The 26,455-nt window shown below is 36.4% G+C and overlaps 1 protein-coding gene across 1 annotated transcript in view; it reads left to right on the top strand.

Moving 5' to 3' along the window:
* Myo10A (unconventional myosin 10A) overlaps positions 1–22,379 on the top strand; it is a 171,308-nt gene extending 148,929 nt beyond the window's left edge. Inside the window, exons 42-58 of the mRNA XM_089232723.1 lie at positions 4,703–4,806; positions 6,893–7,057; positions 12,428–12,543; positions 13,562–13,712; positions 13,843–13,915; positions 14,038–14,114; positions 14,228–14,310; positions 14,432–14,562; positions 15,233–15,327; positions 15,449–15,623; positions 15,988–16,217; positions 16,520–16,584; positions 17,457–17,596; positions 18,455–18,504; positions 18,792–18,875; positions 18,972–19,106; positions 20,226–22,379. Of these exons, the coding sequence (XP_089088849.1) occupies positions 4,703–4,806; positions 6,893–7,057; positions 12,428–12,543; positions 13,562–13,712; positions 13,843–13,915; positions 14,038–14,114; positions 14,228–14,310; positions 14,432–14,562; positions 15,233–15,327; positions 15,449–15,623; positions 15,988–16,217; positions 16,520–16,584; positions 17,457–17,596; positions 18,455–18,504; positions 18,792–18,875; positions 18,972–19,106; positions 20,226–20,342 (1,991 nt within the window). The 3' untranslated portion in view covers positions 20,343–22,379. The remainder of the gene's footprint in view (positions 1–4,702; positions 4,807–6,892; positions 7,058–12,427; positions 12,544–13,561; positions 13,713–13,842; positions 13,916–14,037; positions 14,115–14,227; positions 14,311–14,431; positions 14,563–15,232; positions 15,328–15,448; positions 15,624–15,987; positions 16,218–16,519; positions 16,585–17,456; positions 17,597–18,454; positions 18,505–18,791; positions 18,876–18,971; positions 19,107–20,225) is intronic.
* The last annotated feature ends 4,076 nt before the right edge of the window (positions 22,380–26,455 follow it).

Below are 26,455 nucleotides of genomic sequence, written 5' to 3'. Positions count from 1 at the left end.
TGTAAACTTGAAGGATTATAAAATTAATTTATTAATTAAAAAAAATACACACAGGGGTATAATTATATCTACCAAAAAAAAAAAGTTAAAATTGCATCTATTTTTGTAAATCCACTAATTTGTTGGTATAACTGTCAGTGACTAATTTGCTGTTGCTTTTTTGCCGTAATTTCTTGAAACTGCGATTCTTTCTTCGAAAGAGCTACCCGCATATCATCGCTTACATCCAAGCGATTGCTGGTTTTTGTTTTCAATTGTAATAGTGAAGAAAATCCCTGTTTCACAAAGGCAAGTAGTAGCAAATGATACAATCGTTTGCAAAGCTGTCTTTGCCAATGCTGGAAACTTTTCCATCAGGGCAGACCAGAATTGTTTTAAATCAGAATTTTTAAATTCCCCGGGAGGAGTATCGCCTCGGGGCTGGACCGGTGCCGTCTTAACGCATGGGCCCACCCGGTCACGCCCGGGGGCCTCAAGAGAAGAGGGACCTCACAAAAATGAGATCCGATTGAAATTTTCTGGGATTTACCAAGTAGGGCCTCCGGAAAACCACTTGGTCCGGGGCCCATGATACTCTTAAGACGGCCCTGGGGTGGACCCCCCCCCCTGTCAACCCACTCTTATGGGGTGGGGACCATTGTAAAACTCGATAGTTTTACAACGTTTTTTCTTTGTTCCCACCTGAAATTTTCAGCCGCCTAAATTTTGCCTTCCGGGGTGATTGCCCTCGTCACCCACCTATTTCCGGTCCTGGAATTATGACTACTTTTTTTGAAGCGGCTTATATATATGCGCGGGTATTTAATTCTTTTGTTTAAGGCTCTGGTCTAAAGTGCTTTCAGAAACGTTTTTGGTATTTTAGCCATTCTCCGTGGTGTTTCCCCCGATGAAGAACCCAGAGATAGCTTTGCTTCTTCAAATCATTTTTCTAACATTGTTTCAACTGAATATTTTAAATTACTTTCTGATTTCATTTTTGCACTAAGTTATTTGCTTTCAATATTAGTCTTCGTTGCTTTACATATAAATAAATATATATATTAATTATTGATCATGATTACAATTTTTTGACGTTTATCTCAAGTCCCACTCACTGCAATATCGAATTTAAGCACAGCATGCTAATAATAACACGAGGTACGAATATTAACAAATTGCCAAATATTCTAGAAAGTAATAGTTGTTTTCTTCAATCGAAATTGAAAGCAAGTAGGGAGCGAGTACAATAAGTTTTGTGCTGTTGGTAACAGGGTAAATAAAGTGACCATGACCACGGCCGAATCAATCCATGTGTCGAGTCGGCCGTGCCATGACTAAGTCAACTTATAAATGTTGAACTGTCTCAAAAAAGTTCTATTATTGATGACACCCCTTTGTACCCACCTTACGATCACTAACCGAAAAGAAACTCATGGATGGAATTCGGGGGGGGGGGGTCAATCGCCGCCTATGAAGAAACTTATGCAATAAAAAAGTAAAAACTGCATGAAGAAGGTAACATTCAAACCGGGAACATTCAAATATTGTACAAGACATTTCTGCGACAGAAAGCTAAAAAATGCGGTGTCAAAATGTAGACATGATTCATATTGTTTTATAAGATATGAAAAATTCGACTTTTTTTTTAATTCAATCTCCCTTAATACGCAGTGAACATGTTATAATTTTTTTTCCCCCAGCTCGCACCCTCCAAAAATGCTTTCCCGCCCACCCGGTTGGGAACCACTAGTATAGATATTTTTCAGCATTCTGGTGCATAGACCGTCATAGACTTATCTTTTACGTACAATTATGGCTCACGAGGTCCCCAAAAATGTCTGGGTCCCAGTCTGAAATCGTTTGCTTAGCGCCCGAGTGGCTCAGTGATAGGTTACTCGTCTTTCACTAAGACGGTATCATCCGGGCAAGAACATCAGAAACAAGTTCTTTACCTACCGAGCCTGGGCAACTACCCATAAATGGCGCTTTCATTTCTCACATAACTCCACTGGCTGGAAATTGCCGTATGACGATATATGACCAGAGTTTGCCTGCGGTAAAGCAGTCTGAAATCTGTGGCATCACAAAAGATTTTACAACCGGATCATAAGTGAATTTGTAAATCCCATCTCCTGAGCACCCCTGCTATCCAAGTTTGAGTAGCCACAAATATGACAAGAACTCCTATAGTTTAGCAAATATATAGCTCATAGAACCCCTCGAATATTTAACTCCTAATTTATATTTTCAGTTCAACTTAGATAAATTATTAGTTTTTGCGGTTTTTTTAATTATTTTTATTTCTATCACGTGCATTGGAGGGAATCCATCCTGTGTTGATGAATATTTACCTGCTTTATCATAACGAGGTTCCCAGTGACCTGAATGATTCAGGGAAATGGAAAAATTTAAAATATTTGGCAGTTAGTCAAAAAAATATCGTAATACTTGATAAAAATCTGCGAAAGGAATAAACAAATTCGAAAAACATTTGGAAGGTTGAGATTCTCTTGATTAATATTTCTTCCTTCGGGAGTTTTGGTCAGGAATAAGGTCAGGCAGATTTTGCTGGAAACCCCCTATTGTATTCTCTAGAGCAGAGTTCGAATAAAAATCAAAAAATAGGTTAAAAATTCTGGATGAATATGACCGAAACAACTCGTAGTTTTGGGTGCCTAGAAAAGGTGGTGGCTCTTAAAGGGAAATATCTCCCATTCGTCGTTTTTGGTAGAAAGGATATGTGCTTGATATACCACGATCCGGCTGTATGGTCTGCCGCGGACAATGCGCTGAAAAATTGCTTCAGCAACTGCGTTTATTATCTATCAAGTGGTTATAATGGAGCTACTAGCATATCCTGATTTCGTGATTTTGAAAAAAAATGGCATATTCGTTATTTTATTCCCCTAAAGTTCAAATTAGATAATTCTTTTTCCGTTCGCAAGATACGTCTAACACTTGCGGTCGCTTCCTCTAAGTAGTGTTTGGGGGGGTTGGTGCTTCCCCAAAATTGCCAGTTTTCAATTTTTAAGCACAGTGAAACCTCGCTACAAGTATACTCGATATAAAGATAAATCCCTCTGCAACACGAAATTTCTTAAAATCTTGTTTGTGAAATTGTGGTCTAACTCCTCTCGATTCAACGATATCTTTTACTTCGATAAATCTCTCTATAACGATACTTTTTGAGATTTTTTTAAAACCGCTACAACGACATTTTTTTATATATTTTGCTAATATTCATTTTGAATTTAATCTTAACTTCTGGTCACTTATTTAATTATTTAAGTTCTGAAGGCATCTTATAACATCGGTATTTTGCACTAAAAGGTCACAGAAAGCGCTAAGGAAGTAATTGGTATTGGCACTCTCTGAATGAGTGAGTTAAAAGTGCAAGGGTCATTCAAGTATTACGTCAGCATCGAGGGGGGGGGGAGCTTTCGAATTTGCTGACTTTTGATGACAAGGGGGAGGGGGGTTTGAAGGTTGCTTACGTCACCAACCACCCCTTTTTGAAGATATGAAATACTCTAAGCTGCTGACGAAAATTTGCTGACAGCGGGGGGGGGGGGGGTGTCAGTGTTTTGCTAACTTTTGCTGACAAGGGAAAGAAATGGCTGAAAATCTGCTTACGTAATACTTGAATGGCCCCTGCAACGTAGTAAATGACTTGACGGGAACAATGCATCTAACTGAATTTTATTAATCAGCAAATCAATTATAATTTTTTCTAGTGGTGCTAACAATGCCCATTCTGAAAAGAAAGCAACAGCAGCATAAATTTGATGACGTGATGATATTGTTGCATCTCGATATAACGATAATCTCTCTACAACGTTATATCGAGGTTTCACTGTACTAAAAAATTTTCTGTGTCGTACGTTCAAATTTTGATTCTATCTGCATTAAAAGTATTTTTAAAGTATTTTAATATAAACTGCTGGTAGGCATGCACGCATTTTACCTGAGAACCGTTGATCCTAAAGGCATACTTCCAGTTAAAGAAAATATCCAAATAACATGTACTGTAGTATATATTCTCTCAGACACGTCATTCACGTTGCATTGGGTTGTGCAGTTATTAATATATAAAAAAAATCAACATTTTATACAGTCCCCTTATGACCAAAAACCCAGTTAGGAAAATGTTGCTCTTCCACGATTTTAAGTACAATATTCACTGAGACATTCGAGTTTTAAAAACGGAGGAAAGTTAGGAAAAAAAACAGCATTAAATGCGGGTGAAACGGTATACAGTGGGGGGGGGGGGGGGCGGCGAAAATTTCGTCTTCTAACGGGAAGTGTCCGTTAATAGGTAGTTGAATACATTTTAGCTTTTTTTTCCACAGGATTAAAAAAAAAAGTCCGGTTAACGGGAGGTGTCCGTTATGGACTTTTCTAGTGGATTGTGAAACGTGATGAAAGAGATTGTAATAATGTTCACTCTTTTTCTAGTGTGTGCTCTCTCTTATACTAATGGCATCGCGATCATTCATATACGAGTGTAAGAAACTAGTATCTTCGGTTCTAATGATGTTTTCATCTTCCTTTCGCCTCAATGTTGATATTACTGTATTTATCTTTCATAGCGGTGTATGTAATAGCCATGTTTGATGACTCACGCCGGATGTAACGCAATAGGGGGTTGGCTATTGAAACGACGACGCCGCCTATTGTTTTCTGTAGCATATGGTAATTTCGTCTTTTTTTTTTCCTCGAATAGGTTGGTTGTATGGAGTTCTAGACAATGGCGAATCCGGCATATTCCCCTGCGAATATGTCGCTCCTTTGGGTAAGAAGGAGCTGAAACGAGGACTGAGGAAAGAGGTAAGCGTTGTATGCCCGCTCTTGATTTAGGGTATTCAACTAGAAGTTTACAGTTATTAAGTTTCAACTTGCAACCATGGCCCCCCACAAGGGCGGGGCTGACAGGGCCCGGGACAATTCCATGGGCGGAGATACGGGGGGGGGCATTTCCCCCCCCAGCGTCAAAAGTGCAGTCGACTGATCTAATGTATAAATGTATTAACATCATCATCATCGTGCCCCCCCAGCAATAATGACCATGTCCCCCCCCTAGACTTCCAAGTCTATCGCCGCCTATGGAGAATTCTCATCATTTTTTTGCTTTTTCACGCTATAAATCAAGTATAGAAGTGTCCGTGGAAAGTCTGATCGGGGGCCCGCAAAAGATCCCAGTCTAGGGATCCGCCTTCAGGATGTGGGAGTCCATTCTTGCAACATATTGTATTGAATATTGGTGGATATGTATATATATATATCATAGCTGTCAACCAACCAGCTCCCAACTCAAGCGAACCCATAGGATCTTATGTATCTTCTATCGCCCACTTTGGGAAACACTAGTTTAGAGCCACCGGTGCAATCTACAAAACACTCCAAAAAGTGAAACTAAATAAACAAATGTCTCCACGAGATTGAAAAGAAAAATAGAATGAATAACCATTTCTTTGCATTACTGATGACCCTTTCATACAAATCTCTCCAGCGAATCACCCCGGAGACCTCTAGCTGCTCCACACGTGATAGTTATTCCAAATTACAAATGCTTCGAATTTTCTTTCTATTGGTGATATTTCCGTAACGTCGTCGTGTTTTTGTTTTGCTTCGACAATGCTTTTCTTGTGTGTTGAGGATTTTTACATAGTCATTTATCGAATGCGCTGTAGCATGAAAAAGACCTTGAAGATGAAAAGATGGTTGGCCGAACGTTTCGGGGAAGTAAATTTATCTGACTGGAAATTACGAGCGAGTTTTCCCATAGGACGTGCCATCTTACTCATAGTATATTGACTTGTGAAATTTCAGTGTGTGACGTGAACCATCTCGTGCTACGTTGGAGGGTTGCTGAACCCTCTCCCCCCCCCCACCCCATCCCCATCATCAATAAATGCTTCGTGCTTACAGGCATTTCTTTCACGCTTTTCAATTTTCGTAGAATTCTTCAAATAAATGAAGGGAAATATTTTCATCTAACTTCCTCTGAACAGAATTCTTGTAACATTTTGTTATTAGAAATCGAGCATCAACATTCCGACTTAATGTGGAAACGCAGTTTTCATATTTCAATGACTTGAGCTTTATCGGTCATCACAACATACAAAACATATTCAAAACAAATCGTAACAAATTCGTAGTCATTTTTATTTGACACTGTTCAACAAACAGAAAAATCCCAAATAACGTGGAGGTTCTTCCCTGTGATTCTTTCCCCTACAAAGTCGGCTTCGTGACTCAAACCAGGACCGTCTTAAGAGCATCTTAGGTCCCAGGCAAAATGATTTTTCTGAGGACCTCTAGGAAGAGTGGCCTGCTTAATAATTGGCACACTTACTCTCGAAAATTATAATCATATATCACTATCATAACGCCCCGTTCGCTTTTGAAGTCCCCGGAAGGGCCCTATGTGGGTTTCTTATTCTTCTCCTCCTTGGAGAAAAAAACCGTATGTAAATCTGCGTCACAGTGAATAAAAGGCGCTGACACCAACCCTGTAAAGTTATTCCAGCGTACGACCGTTCTAACAGTTGTAACGTACGTATAAATTTCAATAGAAATGCCCTTTTAACGTTTACGGAGCGACTCTTTCGAAACGCGCTAGCGTGTTTGCGTTCCATTTTAGACCATGTATTCTAGGATTGTTTGTATTGGTGTGTACTATCACCTCTTAAAGTTTTGTCCCATCTTTTCTGAATCACCCTGTATATCTCATTATCTTATAAAGTTCAATATAAGGGAGTGAAGTGCGTTCATATAAGGGACACTTGTCCCTAATTTTTTTTTCCCTGAGTCGAAGCAGTTTTTTAACTTTTGATTGAATTTGTAGGAGGATAAGATAATGTTTACCTGCTGATGTAATTTTTCTGCCTCTTTTCTGATTTTTTTTTAACAGTTCGAAGCTCTTAAATCTCGATCGCAAAGCGATCTGTTATCATCGGATCACAGGTCAACCAACAACAACTCTGTCTTGTCCGTACCGTCCCACGTGCAGCAGAATGGAATCGGCCTCGACGATCCCAGAGACAGTCGCAACGCCGGATGGGTCGAAAGCAAAATGGTAAGTTTCACAACCACACATTTGAAACTTCTCTATTGGGACTCAATTTATTTTTTCAGTGATCATTTATCTTCCTTCAAAGATTTATGAAAGGCTCAGATTTTTGCAAGGTGCATGGATATGTATACAGTGAGTTCATTCATTTTGAAATTGTGCCCACCGGAAAATTATCACCAAAGTATGCAGGCTTATTTATCTGATATATGTGTAAAAATACAAAGCTTAACCACAATTAATTGTTGGAAATGAAAAAATGTCGACGGCAACTAGTCCTTTGGGGAGGAAGTCTGTCACCAATAAATTCTTTCCGCATTGTCATTGCAGTATGACAGGTCTTCACTCCTAATATAGATAGGAAAAAGGATGGCAGCCACCACTAGAAAATGGAACATTCATAACTCTGACATCATAATTACCTTAGAGGGTTCCATATATACACTCACAACACGTTCCAGCATGTATCAAGTCATTAGAAATTCCTCGGAGGAATGTTCAAGAGGTGCATAGGTTGAACTGTAAGGCAGCTCGCAAAGCGTTGATGTATCCAATAGTCGTGTTTCACCCTCTACAAATAAGGCTAAGAACCGTTTGACAATATCTTAGTGGGCCTTTACATCTACATAAAGTTACGTTCAAAAACAGAAGTCCTATTATTCGTCAACCAGACATAAGGCTCCATATGCCTAGGTCAGAGGCGTACGCAGGGAGGAACACGGGATGGGGCAACCCCTCCAAGACTATCGAAAATTTAAAAAAATTTGAATATCTTCGTAAGCTAATAGAAATATCGAAAGAAAACGCCCTGTATATGCTATATCAATCGGTTTCTTTTAATTTCAAGGCTTTTTTTTTTCCAGATTTTTAACTGAAAATGCTCGGGGGGGGGGGAGATATTCATTGTGCCTCTCCCAACCCTGGTGTGTCCCCTCCAAAGGTCGATCTTGCATACGCTCCTGGACTAGGTAACCATATTTCTTCGAGAAAAATATGGGAAATTGAGATTCCAAATTACTAGAGCCGTACTGTGAGTTGTAGGATCATTCCTGTGTAAATATTTTTACTTCAATCAGCTTATATTTCTGGGACCGGTCATTGTCCGGCTGCATCAATGAATCACACTCATCAATGCTGTATGCTCGTACCCTTAGTAAAGGTACGGGCATAGAGCACGCATGTTTCGGATTCTCGGTATTGGTGCTGTTGCTGATTGGTTAAAAACCTGAATTTCAGGGTTTTCTTTTAACAAATTCGTAATGGCACTGACTCGCAGAATCGGAAACCAACTTGCACTATGTTCGTACCCAAAAACCTGAATATAAAGAGATGTAAAGTATACGCATCTCATTTCTCGCTTAATAAGACTCATGTACTTCAAATATAGATGAAATCGTGTCATTAAAACACTTCATTTGGTTAGAGCAAAGCGGCTCGAGATCTTTGGGTTACAATACAGCTTTGGGTTAGAGTGTATGAAAATCGCGCCTTTTTTTCGAATGATACGAACGACCTTGACCAATAAGACGACCTGGACTTCTGGCATTATTTAGTGAATTTTCGAGAGCCGTTGGTGCATCATCGTATTATAGAACTACGAGAGTCGTGATTGATAATAAACGGAAGTACTCTAGTGGTATGTGCGGTTATGTTCATCCCGGAAATTTCATCTGTGCTTCAATGGATGGCAGTCATATTCTTCTGTGGAAATTGATGAAAAACTCCATGTTAAGTGCAATATTCACTAAGATATTCGAATTCAAAAAACGGAGGAAATTTGGGAAAAAAAACAGCGTGTAACTTTATAATTGGGTTTTTGAGCACACGAGAACTATATAAAAAGTTAATTTCTTCATTTTTTCACGTATACGACTCCTGAAACAAATTTTGGGATTTTCTGTAACTGCAAGTCATTTGAAAAGTTTTTTGTAAGTAAAAGTATGTTTCGAAAGTCGACGGTTACAGAGATATCCTCTGTGCAAACAATTTTGGACGGCCTGTGTAGTTGTGAAAAATTTAGCTTGGAGACCCACCAAAGACTCCAGCCTGATGTGTCGAGCGTGGCTTCATATCGACAATGAAGTGATGACAAATAAGCACACTCTTCCATAAATTATGCTTTATACTTAGGGGTCATTCAAGTATTACGTCAGCATTGGGAGGGGGCGGTTTCGGATTTGCTGACTTTCGATGACAAGGGGAGGAGGGGGGGTTTGAAGGTTGCTTACGTCATCAACCACCCCTTTTTGAAGATATGAAATATTCTAAGCTGCTGATGAAATTTTGCTGACGGGGGAGGGGGTCAGTGTTTTGCTGATTTTTGCTGACAAGGGGGGGGGGGGTCAAAAATGGCTGAAAATCTGCTTACGTAATACTTGAATGGCCCCTTATTAAAAAAACATGATCTAATATGGGTATGTCTGAAACCATTAGCAATAGTATGCGCAAAAAGTGAAAGAATAATTCAGTTAGCTATTAGTGAAAGTGGCTAAAGTCCGGCAAGAATAGGCTACCGGGGCTTCAGACAGTACCACCTAAAGAATAGAGCACTTCCTCCTTCTTTAGGGGGTATTGCTCAAGCCCGAGACGATTCTTATTTTTTGTTTTGGCTTTTTCTTGCTATAAATTCACTATATAATAGAGTATATAATTCACTAATTCAATGGGGGGGGGGGGGGAGGCGTGTAAAGTCTGGCCTGAGGCTTGTCAGTCTCAGCCTTGGGGCCCTGCTGCAGGGTTTAGGGGGGTATGACGGACAGTGATACAATTTTAAATTAAACACGTAATACTCAGCAACTTTTTATCAAGTTCTCTTCTGTTTTTCCGTCCCTCGACCGACAGGTGCCGTGCTATGATGATTGATCTGTCGTTCCAGCAATTAGTTCAGGGTTTTTGACTAATGGAGGAGAGGGAGAGACCGGGACATTCCTAAATTTCAGAATAATTCGCGTGACCAAACCGTATGCGTACGAATTCGTGCCGCTGCGTGTTTTGCAGGGAAAAAAAATATTTTTCGCTTTCTAGCTTAAATGATTCGCTCACAGGCTCGTGATCGATCAATATACCACATCAACCACTACCTCCATAATCACTTCCGAAGGGAGAAACATTCATAAACGAGCGTGATAAGTTACGGTTTGATGCTTTCCGTTAATCGACGAAATAATTATTTTCATTCTGGTGAAGTGTCAAAATTATTTATTGTTTTATAGGATTATCATCGGAGGTTTGTGAGAGAAATTTTCAGTCATTTCCTGCTTTTTTGCGCGATGCTAACTCTTTTTATTGCTCGTAATATTTTGTGTTTCCGAATTCCTCGCATTATTATTATCCTTTATTTATTTATTTTCAACGTGGAATCTTTTACGAATGATCATTTCATAAAAGAGGGTATGGCGTAACGTATTATATTCTCTATGGGAAATAAATTGCTTCACCAAGGGAAATAGATAATATTCACTTCACATAGTTCATATTCAGGGTGATTTCATGAATCCCCTTTCCGTATTTTACTTCCTAACCGTTGATCCTAGAGAACCATACTTCCAATTAGAAAAGTAACCGAATATATTGTGTGAAACTCCGATACGTCGTTCATGTAACAAGGGGTTGTATAGTTATTAAAATATAAAAATTAACTTTTTATACTGTGCCCCTGTTCTCTAACTTCCAATTAGAAAGCCGTTGCCTTGTCTGTCTTGAGGCCAAAAAACATTTTTTCACCTTTTTAAGCGCAATTATTCGCTGAAATATTTGAATTCAAAATTCTCGGAGAAAAGTTGGAAAAGAACAGCACAACCTAACGGACAATGCGTCGTTTTCTCGTTTATGCTGTTTTTTCCCCAACTTTTCTCCGATTTTTGAATTTAAATATCTCTGCGAATACTGCACTTAGAAACGTGGAACATTTTTTGTTAGCTTCAGGATATAGATAAGGCAACAGCTTTCTAATTGGAAGTTAGCGAATAAGAGGTCGTATAAACGTTATTCTTTTTTATCAACTATACAACCCCTTGAACCAGAATGACGTATCTGAGTTTCACACATTATTTGGAACGTTTCTAATTGGAAATATGCCTCCTGGATCAACGGTTGACCAGGTTAAAGTACGACAAGGGGAATTATGAAATCATCCTGTATGTTACCGACATACTTTCTCGTGTATCCCCCCCCCCTTTTTGAACACTGTTAATGATGAAATTAAACATTTTGATTGAGAAGAAGTGGGATAATTTTTCGGTTTTTTGTTAAAAAAAAAAATTAATGAAAAATCGTTTGATCAACAACATGATGGGGGGGGGGGGTAAAAAATGACTTTTCTGACACCATCCTATGTTAGAAGACCCTCAGAGTAATGTTTACGAGGAGCAAGTGTGATGATTAGTGATATCCTTGTAAGAAATCTTTTTAGTTCAATTCTTCAAGGGAAAGAAAGAAAAACTGACCTTTTTTGGAAAATTTTGTTGACGTTATAGCGAAAGTTTCATAATTTTTTCACTCGCTGTAACCGAACATTCTTTTTGTATCTGTAGCATTGGCTATTTGACAATCACTAGTTATAGCGGGATTCTAGTTATAAGCCGTACTTGTTATAGCGGACTTATACTATATCTTAAAACCTCAATCTTGGTTGCAACACAATTTTTTTAGTAAATTTAATGTCGTTATAACCTTGTTTGGCGTCTTAATTCAAATTCTTCAGTCTTTAATAACCCGTTAATTTTATCAACATTCTTACTACTAAACATTTTTTCTATCTTCGATAGTTTCAATATCGTTAGAAATAATGTACCAAACATTTATCCAAAGCCACCTTTTTTTTCGTATACAGTTTCTGAAAAAATAACTAGTTCAAGTAGAAAAAAAAATCAGTTTGCGACCGCAATTTTAATGAATCTTCCGGCTATTTCTCATCATTCAGTTCTGGTTGAAAAGGCTTCTTTTCTTTTACTCCCTTATTTTTAAGAAGCGAAGTATGGAGATGAAAGTATTTTTCTTGTCTACAGCACAATATATGAGGCTTCTTTTTCCTTCCCATCAAAAGCGGTGAGATCTGAGGAATAGTAACAATATCATTCGGTTGTGAATAAACAAGGAAAACTTCCTACCCGTCAATATTGATGACATTGGGCTATTATTGTACTGCTTGGGGTAATTATGAGTGGTCTTTTTTTTCACCATTCTACTTCCAAGTTTTAAAGATTTGTTTTTTTTTCTTCACAGTTATTTTCTGGAGGAAAGGAAATGTCATTTTATGTTATTTTTTTTATTTTTGTTTTTTGAAGTGTTGGCTGTGCTTTGCGTGCGTGCGTTTCTAAATTCCCTCCCCCTCCCCTGCTTCATTGTCCATCTCAATATTGGTAATTTCCATTGCAGGACTACTATACGGATGACATGAGAAGCGATGCGAGCCAGTTGACGCAGCAAGCTAACCATGATGCCAAATCTCTACTGCAATTCGCTCTCTTCAACTTCAGGGAATCTCTAGAAAAGTAAGATTCTGCGCTTTTAGCGTAACGTATTTTCCTGCGTGTAACACGTGGATTATACCTTAAAAAAAGCAACTGAATTTCTAAATGCTTGTTATATGCTGTGTCTAATCTGCAACTTTCAAAAATTTCAGAAAACGATTTTTCTAAGATTGCTATAAATGACGTATAGATATGAATAAAAAATTTAGATTTTTTTTTTAATGTGACCAACGAGCCCTTTAATTTTTTAATCACCGATGGTGAAATTTTTACTCGTGGATTGTACGGCACTACGGACTATAGAAGTATATTTCTCTCAAATTAGTGAAATTCGCGTCTACAGACTCGGGAAACAGATCCACTTAGGGATGTGCGAAAGGTGCGGTCGCACCACACTTCCCCCCCCCCCAAAATATATACATACATCAAATGCTCTTTTTTGTAGTAAACAAGGTATCTGAGCTTCATCTCATTTGATTCTGGAACTATTTCTTTCATTAATTCTGATTTTCCATCATTTTCTGGAATTATTTCTTTCATCAATTCCGGAATTATTTCTTTTCTTACTTCTGAATGTCTCTTGATTTTGGAATTATTTTTTTCATCAATTCTGAGTTTTTACCAATTATGAATTATTTCTCTCATTAGGTTCTAATTTTCGAATAATGACCACGTCCCCCCCCCCCCCGCAAAAAAAAATATACGTATATAACATCAGTCATATCATAACAGACTTTGGCAAAAACATAAAAAAAATTACGGCAAAAAATTATTTTTATTTTTTTTCCTTGATCAGTATTGACTCAATTTCAACTCAGAGAAAGCTGAATCATTCAGCATTACCTTGATAAAATTTAAAAATTACTGCAAACTTGGACTTCTGTCTATTGATTTCACAAGTCAACATTGATTTCACAATTTCAGCCAATAAGTTTTATTAACTGAAATGCATCTAACTAAATTTTTTCAGTGATACTTTTAATTTGTATTTATCTTTATTGTCTACGATGAATAGATTCATTCACTGGGATCATTTCAGATACGAGATGTTGAGGACAAGGGAAGGATCCATAAGAGGATCAGTTAAGCTCATTGAAAGTCTGAAATCGAAGAAAACGAAAGGTAAGAAGAGCAAAGAGGTTTCTGATTGGACGTGGAAAGAGTTAGCAGATATGGTAAAATACACTAAGGTCAGTGAACAAATATATTTATTTCACATTCAAAACTTTTAATTAGATAATCAAGGTGTGAAAGTTACAGAAAAAAGTAGTTAATATTAATTCTTTTATTAAATACATTTCTTTTTTCTTTTTTTTTTAGTCACCATTACAGGCATCTCTCCTGAAATTCCAAACGCCAGAATTGAATAAACTTGCTTTGGAATGTTTCATATGTAAGTATTTATATCTTCAATAACACAAAAAATTATATTTTTTGAGGATTTCATTCACTTGCTAATTTTTTCACTACATTGTTTTTTTCAATGCAATTACAATTTTTTTTCCTTCATTCCAGCTATAATGAGGTATATGGGAGATTACCCTATGGCAAAAAATCAGTCTGAAGTCGACTGTGTTTATAGTATTTTAGTGGTAAGTGTTTAAGTTCTCAAATAGATGAGAGATAATTTTCAGAATAATTGTGTATATTATTATTATTATTTGTTTTTATTTTCAATGAATGTTATCAATTTTTATTTTCTCAGACCTGCCACAAATATGCACAGCTACGAGATGAAGTTTACTGCCAGTTAATGAAGCAAACTACGAATAACAAAAGTCCAAAATCGTTAGTATTTAATTTACACAATAACTTTCGATAATTCCTTAGATCATATTACACTTTGCATGTAATGTATTCACATTTTTATTTTTGAGTGAAATTTTTACATGTGCATTGATGATTTTAGGGATAGTTGCCAACGAGGCTGGAGGTTGTTCTCCATCATTGCTGCTTATTTTGAATGCTCGGACGCATTAAAACCTTATTTATTCAAGTACCTAGAAACTGCAGCTTACGATAAGAGGAGAGCTTATCATGGTCAGTAAATATGCATCTACTGTTTGTAGTAACGAAACTTTCTGCTAAAGTCTATATGGAAGTGTTTTCTTTACACAGTACTCATGTATATATTACATACTTCACACGCCCAATACACTGTATATATATATATATTATTGCTTATTAACCTTTTTCTACCCATGGCTCCCTCTCTCTTCTTACCATTTTTTTCTTCTGGCTCAGTCTATATCGGGATCATGAGGGGAGGCATATGGCCCACATGTTGAGGATCCACTAATATAAATACCAGGACAGCAAATAGATACTTGATCACCTGGGACAAGCTCGACTTTTGGCACCCCAGTGTAATGTTGAAGGAATGATTCCAAAAAGAATTTGGTGATCCCTCTACTCTAGCTCTTGGAGCACCAGAACCTGGCTGCTCTTCCCTAGTTGCTACCCAGTATAATACCAATGTGTATGCTTTGTATATTTTTTACAAGATTGCTGTGCTTCTAATGTGATGTTATGAGGAATACTTTTTTATTTATGAGTCAGTATTTCAACTTACAATTATTAAGTCGTGAGTAAACCACTATTTTTCTCCAGGTTTGGTGAAATATTTTTTTTCAGTACATATAATAGAGAGGGTGCTTTATATGTTTCTAAAATAGTATGGTGTCTTATCCTTTTGGCATGATATTTATAGGTACAGCCATGGTATGTTTACAAAACTTACGCAAGACTTTCAAATATGGTGGTAGGAAAAATGTGCCAAGTATCGAAGAGATTTCAGCTATTTCTGTAAGTTGTTTTTGCATGTTTTTATTTTTCATGCTCTAAAAAGTTGTTTCTAATTAAAAACATTTCAATGATATATAATCTGCACACAGATAATTTTCAATGTGGTGTACATTATATGCAGGCTGGTCGCAACTCCAAACGCCAAATATACAGATTACCTGGTGGCACCGAGAGGGTCATAAATACAAAGTCAACAACAGTCGTACACGATGTCATTGAAGAAATTTGTGCAATTCTTAATGTCCGCAATCAGCTGGAAATGGAAGAATTCTCACTGTATTGCATCGTTGAAGGTGGTAAGTATACGTTTTTTTTTGTTTCATATTTATTCTATTCTTTCCCGTGTTAAATAACCTTTAATTTTTGAAAACTTTGATCTAAATGAATACTCAGATGTTTTTTCTAGCTTTACTACAGATTTCAATCTATATACTGGTTTCTCTCAGACGTTTTGGCCATAAAATACATATTTACCAAGGCCAGATTCTATGCAATTTCTGAATCAGTCACTTTTAAATCAATTGAAATACTGAAAAGCAAATCAACTCGCTATGTAATTCATCTAAAGTGGAACTATGTTTGATAATTGAAACTACTTTAAAAAATATTCTAAAAATTTTGATTGATTATAAAACATTATTTGTGTGTGTGTGTTTCCAGATCCATACACCATGCCCCTGAATCGCGAAGAATACATACTGGATGTCACAACCGAATTGCTGAAAAATGGTCAAGTGTTCTACCTCATATTCTGCCGTTCAGTTTGGTATTATCCATTGAGACTCGACAACCACCTGTATATAGAAGTCATTTTCAATCAAGTGGCACCAGATTACCTTGAAGGCCTTCTGCTTGTGATGCCTGGAGAACATATTAAGGAACAGAATGTGGTTAGTGCCTATCAATCATATGTTACATGCGTCAAACTTGATATTTTGACATTTCCTTTTTTTAATTTTCTGGGTCATTTTCACCTGTGTGAATGTGGTCTTGTTTATTTTCATGCACACATAATATAATGCTGATGTTTATTTTTATTTTTTTTTTTTGCTTCTTATTTTATACCAATTTTTTTTTCAATTATTTGCATAAGCATTTGTCACATAAAAGCCATGAGGCTTGTGAACAATTATACTGGTTTTTTAGGTATGTAATTATTTAATACAATCCTTTTTTTATTGCTTTTACACAGTCTGATATATCTCGAGTTGCTGCACTATTGCACCGTGCTGCTGACATGGAGCATATTCCTGCAAAGTGAGTCTTATACATATATTGATAGCTGCATATAAATTATTATATTATTATTATTATTGAAATGTATTCTGTTAAAATTTACCTTATGTAGTTATATTACATTTATTCTGGCTATAGCCATTTTGTTTTTCATTGCTTTTTTGTTTCATTTCTATTACTACATGTGCAGGATCCCCCTCTCAAAGTTGGGAGGTCCCCATAGGTTAAGAGCCCTTCTTAGAACAGGGGTTCTTAACCTGTGGGTTGCCGGAGTTTCGAGGCTGTCATTCAAATCCACTTTCGGCCAGGGATTTTTGAGCTGTAAGGTTATGACTCAAACCTGATGCACATCAGCTTCCTAAATGAATCGTACAAATAAACTGACAGTCCTGTTATAAATGCACTTACAGTATAGCGGCACAGGATCAACTAATTTAAAAAAAGTTCCATTGGTTGCCACAATGGTCATTTGTTTGTTTGTTTAGTCGCAGCTGAAAAAGGTTAAGAATCCCTGGCTCAGAGTGATCTTAGCTGTTGCACACCCCTAAGGGTGACTCTGGTTTACTGCACAAAATGAATAGCAGCAAACTTTAAAACAAAATTTTCTTTTGTGTTGTATTCTTCTTATAGCATAATTAATTTTCTTTATATATTTTGCATTGAGATCAATTCAAAAGGAGTCTTTTATAAAATTTGGCCTATCATTGGTATGCTTCTTGTACTGAAATTCATATGAACCTTCTAACTGTTTGAAAAAGTATAGACTGCTTTGGTTTATTCCCAGAGAGAGCTTCTTTGTTTGCAAACTGTTCTCATGTTTACCTAAAAAGAAAATGGGATTTAAATAAAAGTATCATAATACACGTATTATATTGTGTTTTTTTTCTTTCTAGGGAAGAGGTGAAATACCTATTGCCAAAACCAGTGCTTGGTATTAAAGACATCCGCCCTGCTCAGTGGGTAGAATATGTCCAACAGAATTGGCCGCAGATGACCTCTCTGACAACAACCGAGGCTAAAGCTCAATGTCTAGGTGGGTAATGTTGGTTGTAAGACTTCAAGCACACTCCAACAACAAACTTTATTGCAATCTGATAAATTTTTATATTATAGAATTTAAAAATCAAAGATTTTCAAAATTAATGAATCGTTCTAGGTCTTTAATTTAGTAATTATGAATTTAAGAGATTTTACAAAGCATGAAATTTTATCTCTGTTCCAAGACAAGGAAAATAATAAAATTTATGAAGAATAAAATTAAAAAAAAAAAAAAATTAAAAATAAATAAAATTAAAAAAAATTAAAAAATATATATATATATTTATAAATAATATATCTTAATATGCACACTATATATATATATAGTCAAATGTATGCATCTTTCCACTAATACAATAGTACTCTAATTTACACCAGCCTGCATTTATGTCGCCTTGTTTTAAAAAAGATGTTTTTCAATTAGATGCATTTTGAGCAAAGCTTGAAGGCTTTTGATGTCACTTTCTTAGAGAGAAATGTTTCCTCGATGGAAGTCACACCAAAAAAGAGAGAGAGAGAAATGGATAGGGAAATAATAGAGAAAATCTGCAAATTTTTACCTCTGGGCTTCTTTTAAGGAGGGCGGGATATTACCAATGGTGAAGTTTACCCTGACTTATGTCGTCAGTCTTAGAACAAATTACTGATGTAAGTCAGGCTATAAATGTAATATCATAGGTCAACAGCATTTTGAATCATTTGGAGATTTGCGAAAAATATGAATTCTTTTTCTAATCAAATACAATACACGATTGCAATTTTAATATTGAAGTACATCCATGCTGTTTTTGAATATTTTTTCAACATTCATAAAATTTGCTCTTAAACTGATTTACTGTATTTTACCTCATAGAAATCCTTCAGAAATGGCCATTGTTTGGTTCCTGTTTCTTCATCGTAAAAGTAAGAATTTTTCTAATGCTATATCTTAAGTGGTTTCTTTCCTGTTGATGAGTATTTTTTTTTTTTGCCTTTCAACATTTTAAATTTATGAACTACTAGTAAATTATAATGCATGTCACATTATAATATCAGGGTTTTTATTACTGTTATTCATAATTATTTGCATTTAGTGCAAATTATGATTCTTAAAATCTTGTTTGCAAATAATAAGTATTTATAATTTGCTAATTATTTCTTTGCTAATAATTATTTAGTGATTTCTCATTTTTTTTTTTTCCTGATAATAGTGGTTGAGAGGCGATGCAGCTCCATCTGATCATATACTAGCATTGAACAGGAGCGGCGTCCATTTCCTTAATGTTGTTACTCATGTAGGTGTCGTTCGTTTTCAAATATAACTGTTGTCAAAAAAGTCAATGCTACTGTAAATTTTTTGTATACAAGTTTTTTTTCCATTTCATCAATAGGAAACAATATGGAAGTATCCTTTCTCAGAAGTCATCTCAACGAGGAAAGTGAGAGCTGAAGATGGCACACTGTTTTTGGACATGAAATGCGGAAATCTAATGGTGCAGAAAATAACCAGAATACAGACTGATCAGGTATGGTATACACTAAAAGTCTTTTATAACGACAGTTCACAATCAAAGGGAAAATTGTTATTATATATTAATAGAACTTCTCATTATAAACAAATTTTAGTTTTTTGCACTGTAGAACAGGGCCGTCTTAAGAGCATCATGGGCCCCCGGGCCAAGTGATTTTTCTGAGACCCTACCTGGCAAATTTTCGAAAATTTCAACTACTTCTAATTTTTCTGAGACCCCTATTCTCTTGAGGCCCCCGTGCCATGCCCGGGTGGGCCCATGCATTAAGACGGCTTTGCTGTAGAAACATACAAATGAGGAAAAAAACAAACTAGATAAATCTACCTTTCTTTTCCTTTCATTTGAACCATTTTTGCTGAAATATGCATCTAGAGTAAACTGTTTATGCATGTTGATTTTATTACGAAATTTTGCACTTTGTGGAATGCAGATGTTTCTTCGATTGGGGTATTTATTCATTACACAACAAAAATTTCCAATAACATTTAAGGCAGAGAAAATGGTTAAGACCTGTTTCCATGTGTCCATTTTTAGAAGATTCAAAAAAAAAAGGGGGGGGGGAGTATTTTCAAAGAAAATAACTATGGCAAAATCAAAGGTCATGCCCCACCGGCCCAACCAACACACCTACAGATAAAATGTTGTTTTAAACCTCCTATATAGATAAGAATAACATAGGGTACAGCATGTGATCATCTAATGTATGGGGAGGTACTGACATGCCCCGTTTATAAACACCTATGAATAGATTAGATAAATATGGTTAAGAGATTTTAAAAAATGCCACTCTTTCCAGTCCATTTTATGCATGACAATTCTTTAAAAAAGAAGAGGAAAACATGCTTTTTGAAAATTTCCATTGCCATTCCAAGTTTGAAAGCTTATAATGAAAATCTTGCTATTGTGAATGATTTGCAATAGGCTTAGTTTATAATGAAACTCACCATAGTAAGTGACTTCCCATGCACCGTTAATGAGCTAACGTTGTAGATACTTATTGCCTATAATGAGGAATAATGTTTCTTGCTCTGTTATACAATTTTTCTTGCTACCGTATGTTTTGAAATTAATTTAGTAACAATTTTGAAATTTTTGTATTTTTTATCAAAACAGGCTCATGAAGTTTCAAGATTGATCCGACAATACATAAACATAGAACAGAAGCATAAAGGTGTCACAAACAGTGATGTGCCACATGACCTTACATTATCACGCCACTTAGACAAGTGATTTGCAAGAGAGAAATATATGACATTTAACGTCTAGGAAAACTTTTATTGACTCATTCCAGTGTGAATAATTTCTCTAGTGAGAAATAAAGTACTTTTGAATTATGAAAACATTTGAGGATAACTCTTCAAAACTACTTGTACATAGAATTATTGGAGCATTAGAACAATGTTAGATATTGTTCTGTACAAGATCTGTCTTCCATATTACAGTTAGTGGCATTGAGACAATTTTGCAAGCATATTATGTGAATATGGTGATACAGAATATTTTTACGTATACAATGTATGTGTGTTCAAGATTCATGTGTGTGTGTTATACACATTCACAGGGTGCATGGTGAAATCCTATTACAATAACAGAAATAATTACGAAAGAATGATATGCATAGAAAATATCACTATGTATAAGCTACCTGTAGAGTTGATATTGAAGTTTGGAAGTTGCAGAAACTATGTAAGTTGAAAAAGAAAATTGGATTATTTTATATTATATTTTCAGACAAATTGACACTATGTGTAAATAAATAGTGTATAATACAAATTTGTCTGTACCTTATTCCCATCAACTCTACACTTTTGGTGGTGTAATGACTTTTTACTATGCTCCTGTTGTACATAAATATGCACACACATGAATCTTGAATGTTTTAATACGTTTTATTTTCAAGAGGTAGAACAAAATGGATTTAAAATCGTATTATGTTTCCAGTTGTTTTAAATAACTTTTTGAGATCATTGCATACAATTTCCATTACATATATAGACCTATTAATTTTGGAGTCATTTGGTTATCTATATTTCTGCCTTACAAGCACTTCAAGGGAGATTTTGATCATATATTTTAGAATGGATGCTTGTTGAACTCCTTCTCTTCAAATTATTAGACTGTTTCTACCAATTTCTTATGCATGAGATTCATCTGCTGAAATCAATCCATAAAGGAACATTGCTTTGCTATTTGTAAGTAGGATTACCAAACATATGTACCTATTAGATTGGCCATGCGGCAAGTTCTTTTTTTCTCCAGTAAAGTCTGGATACTCATACTCAGTTTGGGGGTGAATTTTGTTTTCACTGTGGTTATGACGGGTAATTCTTTCTATTTTTAGGTGCCAATTGGCGGGTATAAAGCTTCCATCTAAAAAAAAATACAGGCACAAAAAAGTAACTATGCTTTCTCAGTCGGAAATCTGGTAACACTATTATCAATGAGGCTTACATAAAGTAAATTTTTATTTTAGTGGCATAAATATTGATGACCAAAAATTCTTAAAAAGACTAAGTTACAAACAATGGAGAGGTATGTGGCAAGGATGGACCAACTTTTGTGGTAAGGTATTCTACAGACATAACCATGTTTCCATTAAGGCTATAAAAAATTTCTATACTATATTTCAATGTGTAGAGGCTATACATTTTTTTAAGATTATTGATTATCATTTGATTAATAATATTAAAAAATATAGATCAAAATATTATATTAGATTTCTTTATAATTATGAATTACTATCAAAATCATTGTCATGCATATTGTACATCACCGAAATGAGATGCCTATATAAGTTAATTGTTACGTTGCAGTTTGGACAATAGATGAGTGATGCATAAATATTGATACATATGTTTATTGGTAATGTTAATTATATTATCACTTCGATTATTAGAACAAACCTCTCCATTTCGTGTGTTATGGTCTTGTGAAGCGAGGTCTATTTTTTTTTACACGAGTTATGGGGGGAAGGCAAAAGTCTTCCACAAACAATGAAAATTCTCATCGTTTGCTTTATTCTTTCACATCAAGAGAGAAAATATTTTTAGAGTATTTGTAATGTAAGTGTATATTTATAAATATAGAAGAAGAAGAAAACTATGGTATTTGTAATGTGTTTCAAGACTCACAAAAGAAGCATGTTTTTTTAAAAAAAAACATATATTTTTAAACAAAAATGGCAAATGTATTTATGAGTGCTTCTTAATACACTGTTTGTTTCATGCAGTTTTTTATTCATCAGTATCTAATAAATGTTGAGCTTAATTTTGTTATGTGAAATTATTTTATCGTGTGTTCAGTTTCAAGCATTGGAATCCCGTTGGAGTTGATACACAAGTTTCATCAATGGAGCAGTAACTGTCTTCGCAATCAGGGAGTTCTGGAAGAAAAATATAATTATTATATCATCTAGTTCTCTAGTATATTTTACAATGAAACCTCTCTAAAGTGTCACTTGTACTAAAAAGACATTTCTCTGAAGGGTCAATTTTTACTGATCCAGAATTTTTCTTGCATGTATTAATTTTGTCTATTAAGGAGTCTATTTGTCTATCATCCACCTCTCTAAACTGTACGTTTTGTAAGAAACGGAAGCTGGTACCTTGCTTTTTACAAAAGTGTCACTTTATTAATATGTTAATACTGTACTAAAAAAGTGTAACGACAGAAATTTTTTTGGAAATTACATGCTTGGGAGGATTTGCAGGGCCGTAGCCAGAAACGTATTTCGGAGAGAGACAACTGGCACTTCGGGGAGAGATCAAAATTATAGCACGATAGGCTTTGTGCCGGACTCTGCCATGAAGATGGGCTGGAAGAGATCTCGGCAACGGGATAAGTCCAGTGTCAAAATTCTGGCCTTCATTCATTCAGCACAATAGACTTATGCATGTTATTCCCTGCGTATTAGTCGTTTTGCAACATTCCGTAGCGGGAGGGGGCGGACCCCTGTGGGTCCCCGCCTCTCGCTACGGCCTTGAAGATTCGTAATATTAAAGTGAATCAATGTTGAATCGTAGAAAAAAAGATTTTATTCGACTCAGCTAAACTTCGTTTACTTCGATCTTTCCTGACTTATACATGTATATATACATGACCCTGTATATACTACTACTTCTATAGATACTACTCGTGGAAGAAATATGGCGCCAAGACAACACCGCGCAAGCATAGGGTTACTGCAAGTAGCATCCCACACGACGACCGGTTACCGTGAAGTTCTCCAAGCACGGAAACGGACGTGGATACCGAATGATTCATGCTTTCTTTATTAGTAAATAGAGCTTGTGAAATATCAGGCTGACCAAATACGACAGTTATCCAGGAAGTATTATCTGACCTAAGGTGCCTAGGTTCATTGTTGCCACTCAAAGTGATGTCTCGAAAATTGTGAAAAAAAAAAAAAAAACAGGATAGGGGAACGGCGATTGGCTCCAGCGAAAAACTTGCGTCTCAGAGTGGTTAGAATCTCACAAGTTATGTGTAAAATTGTTTGAAATTCTTTTGCGTGCACGCAACATTAACAAGACAAAGCCAAGAAGTTGAGCTAAAACATCGACTGACCTGTCTCACATCGGCTTCCAACGAACCCCGAGCTACAGATACAAAGCACTTTTCCTTCACCTTCATCTACGCAATCTGACGAATTGAGACACGGGTCATCTTCACAACTAGTCAAGCCTAACACACAATAACAAAATGCGTAAAAAAAAATTAATTGAGGAAACACAGATGGCGAATCTCTCGAATTTGTCATGGAATTAATTTTTCATAATTTTTTTGTACCGGAGCGCGATTTTGATTCCCAATTAAAAAATTAATAACATTGAAACAGCTTACAGTGGTTGTTTATTTCTTGAAGGTGATTACTCTCCGTAATGCACACAGGTTTTTGACAAGTTTTTTTTTTTTCCCCTGTCTTTGGGCATCTCTTTTAACATTGTGAAAAAACTATACTCTAATAGAAATATTAAGAAAATACGATATTCAACCATTGATTTATTTCGAATTATTTACACATATTTATGTGTAAATGCTTACGTCAGTATAAAGTTTTATACATCTCTGATACTTAATTTTTTGCAAATTTGCAAAAAAAAAAATGCATTAAAAACAGCTTGCGCGCATGATAAAATAGTATGACATCGATGTAATTGAATAAAAATTGATTGAAAATAAAGGAAACTGTTCAGTTCATGAAATCAAACAAAAGATTGAGATTTCATTGACAACGATATCAAGCATCATGTTAATCAAAATTAAATTTTAAATTTCAAAAAATTTCAAAATAAGATTGAGTTAATGTGTTAATAATTCCCCCATCCCTAATCTAAGAATGAAAGCTTTGGTTGGGGCCTCAATAGCGAATTTGCAGAGTAAAAAAAAACAAAAATAGATTTGTGCTGGGCCTTCATGCCAAAGATCTGCCATCCCTACCCTTTGAAGAAGGGGTCATGGACTTGAACTATTGAGGATAGATGCCCGGTTTCGAACTCAGGAGCTATTCACCTACAACTCGAGTGAATAATTTATGATTCAATGATTAGCATCATAATTATTTTAGTTAAACCCATATGTCAGAGTTCTCGTACGGGAGCTATTCTTCTGGTGATGGTTATAATCAAAGCTTTTGATTCGTGAATACGTCACACGATAAGCTGCTGCTGCTACTACTATTAAACCACACATGCACCTCATCCACATTCCTCTGCGGAACTTCTAACGAATTGGTACATGTTGGAATTTGAGTGTACGTGTTGTGAACTTATAGCGAAGTTTGTTTCTGTGTAATGCTTTCTATGCGCAGAGCCGCCATCTGTCACCAGTTTTTCTAACTATGAATGAAGCGTAATGATTGAATAATTGTGTCGTTGTTACCGCACGACAGGCTGACAGAGCTCCAACCTCGTGAGTCCCAACCATGAGTTCAACTGGGCATGACGTGGAGACCCATGTCCCCATATCCTGCAATAGTGCCCCTAGGCTGAGATCTTTGGTGGGGGCCGATATCAGACTGTTTTAACGAGACTTCTCCCATTATAATTTTGTAGTGCGAAAAACAAAAAATGATACGAATCATCTCGGGCTGAAGCCCTGCCAGCCCCACCCTTTTATGGAGGCCATGCTATGACCTTAGTTGAATAGAAACGTCTACGATAATATCTAGAACAATAGTTTATGACGATAAATATTTATATTAAGGGGAGAGAGCTTGCTTTCATTTTACTAGGGTTATGATGCTGTTGAGACGGCGGTAATCATGGAGGGGACACTTTTTTTGGATAAAAATTCAAAAATTTGTTGGACTTCCGTGAACAGGGTCGTTATCATCGACGGTTGACCTAATGGCCTAACTATCAAGCGTTCCGCGAGAAACTTTCCGCTGGAAACCCCTGCTTTACAATACCTGTAATAAGCGAGTGCGTGATTGACCGTCCCAACAGCATCATGCCTCACCGTCTGGAAATACCAATCTACAAATTCTCGTTATTATAGGACCCTTCCCAAGCAATGTCTAGGTGGGGCCCATGTTTTAATACTGAATTGGAATATTTTACGAACGATATTGCTCACCTAAACATACCGCTTTTTCCCGACGATATCCGGCCTTACATTCGCATCGATAACCTCCGTATAAATTTACGCAGACCTCGTGTTCACCTTGACACACCACCAGTCTCATGGTCACGCATTCATTTACGTCATCCTCGCAAAAACGGCCTGTGAACTCAGGAGGGCAAATACACCAAAGGCTATCATCTAATGACAAAGAAGAAAACTATTAGAGCAAGGGTGTTCAACCTTTAGGAAAGTGCGGACCACTTCACTGAGATTTGAAAACGTGGCATGGGCCACTTAATTTAATGATCTGGGAATATGTGCCCCCCCCCCCCGAGAGAGAGAGAGGGGGGGGCACTTAATAAACTCTCTGCGCCGCTGTGGTGGTCGAGTGGTCAGAATGATGGACTCGCATTGCGAGGACCCGGGTTCGAGCAAAGCCTAGAAGTATCTAGGAGGCCTACCACTGCCACAGTTGTTGTGCTCGGTTGAAACGAAAGGGTAACTGTTCTGGAACAGTGCATCGGGTAACTTAGCAACTGTGTACAGTGGGAATCTGTACGCGAAACACTTACGTGATCTGAAAGTGTGCCGTGGGCCACGTGAGTGATCTGAGAATACGTCATTTGATCATTTTTGTCGCACCACAGTCATTTTCTGCACACAAGGGCTAATTAAACCGGGACCTACAATTTATTGCCGATTCCGAACGGCAGCTTCTTTTTTATATACTCACCGAGAGGTTGGTGCGCTAACTCCTCGGTGGGGGACTCCCTGCGGTA

This window comes from Pholcus phalangioides, unplaced genomic scaffold, assembly GCF_987345545.1.
Source record: "Pholcus phalangioides strain wild (caught in Gottingen) unplaced genomic scaffold, Ppha-v1.0 ptg000001l_1, whole genome shotgun sequence".
Taxonomy (NCBI): domain Eukaryota; kingdom Metazoa; phylum Arthropoda; class Arachnida; order Araneae; family Pholcidae; genus Pholcus; species Pholcus phalangioides.
The sequence above is the reverse complement of the archived record's forward strand: the minus strand, read 5'-3'. Positions and strand labels throughout refer to the sequence as shown.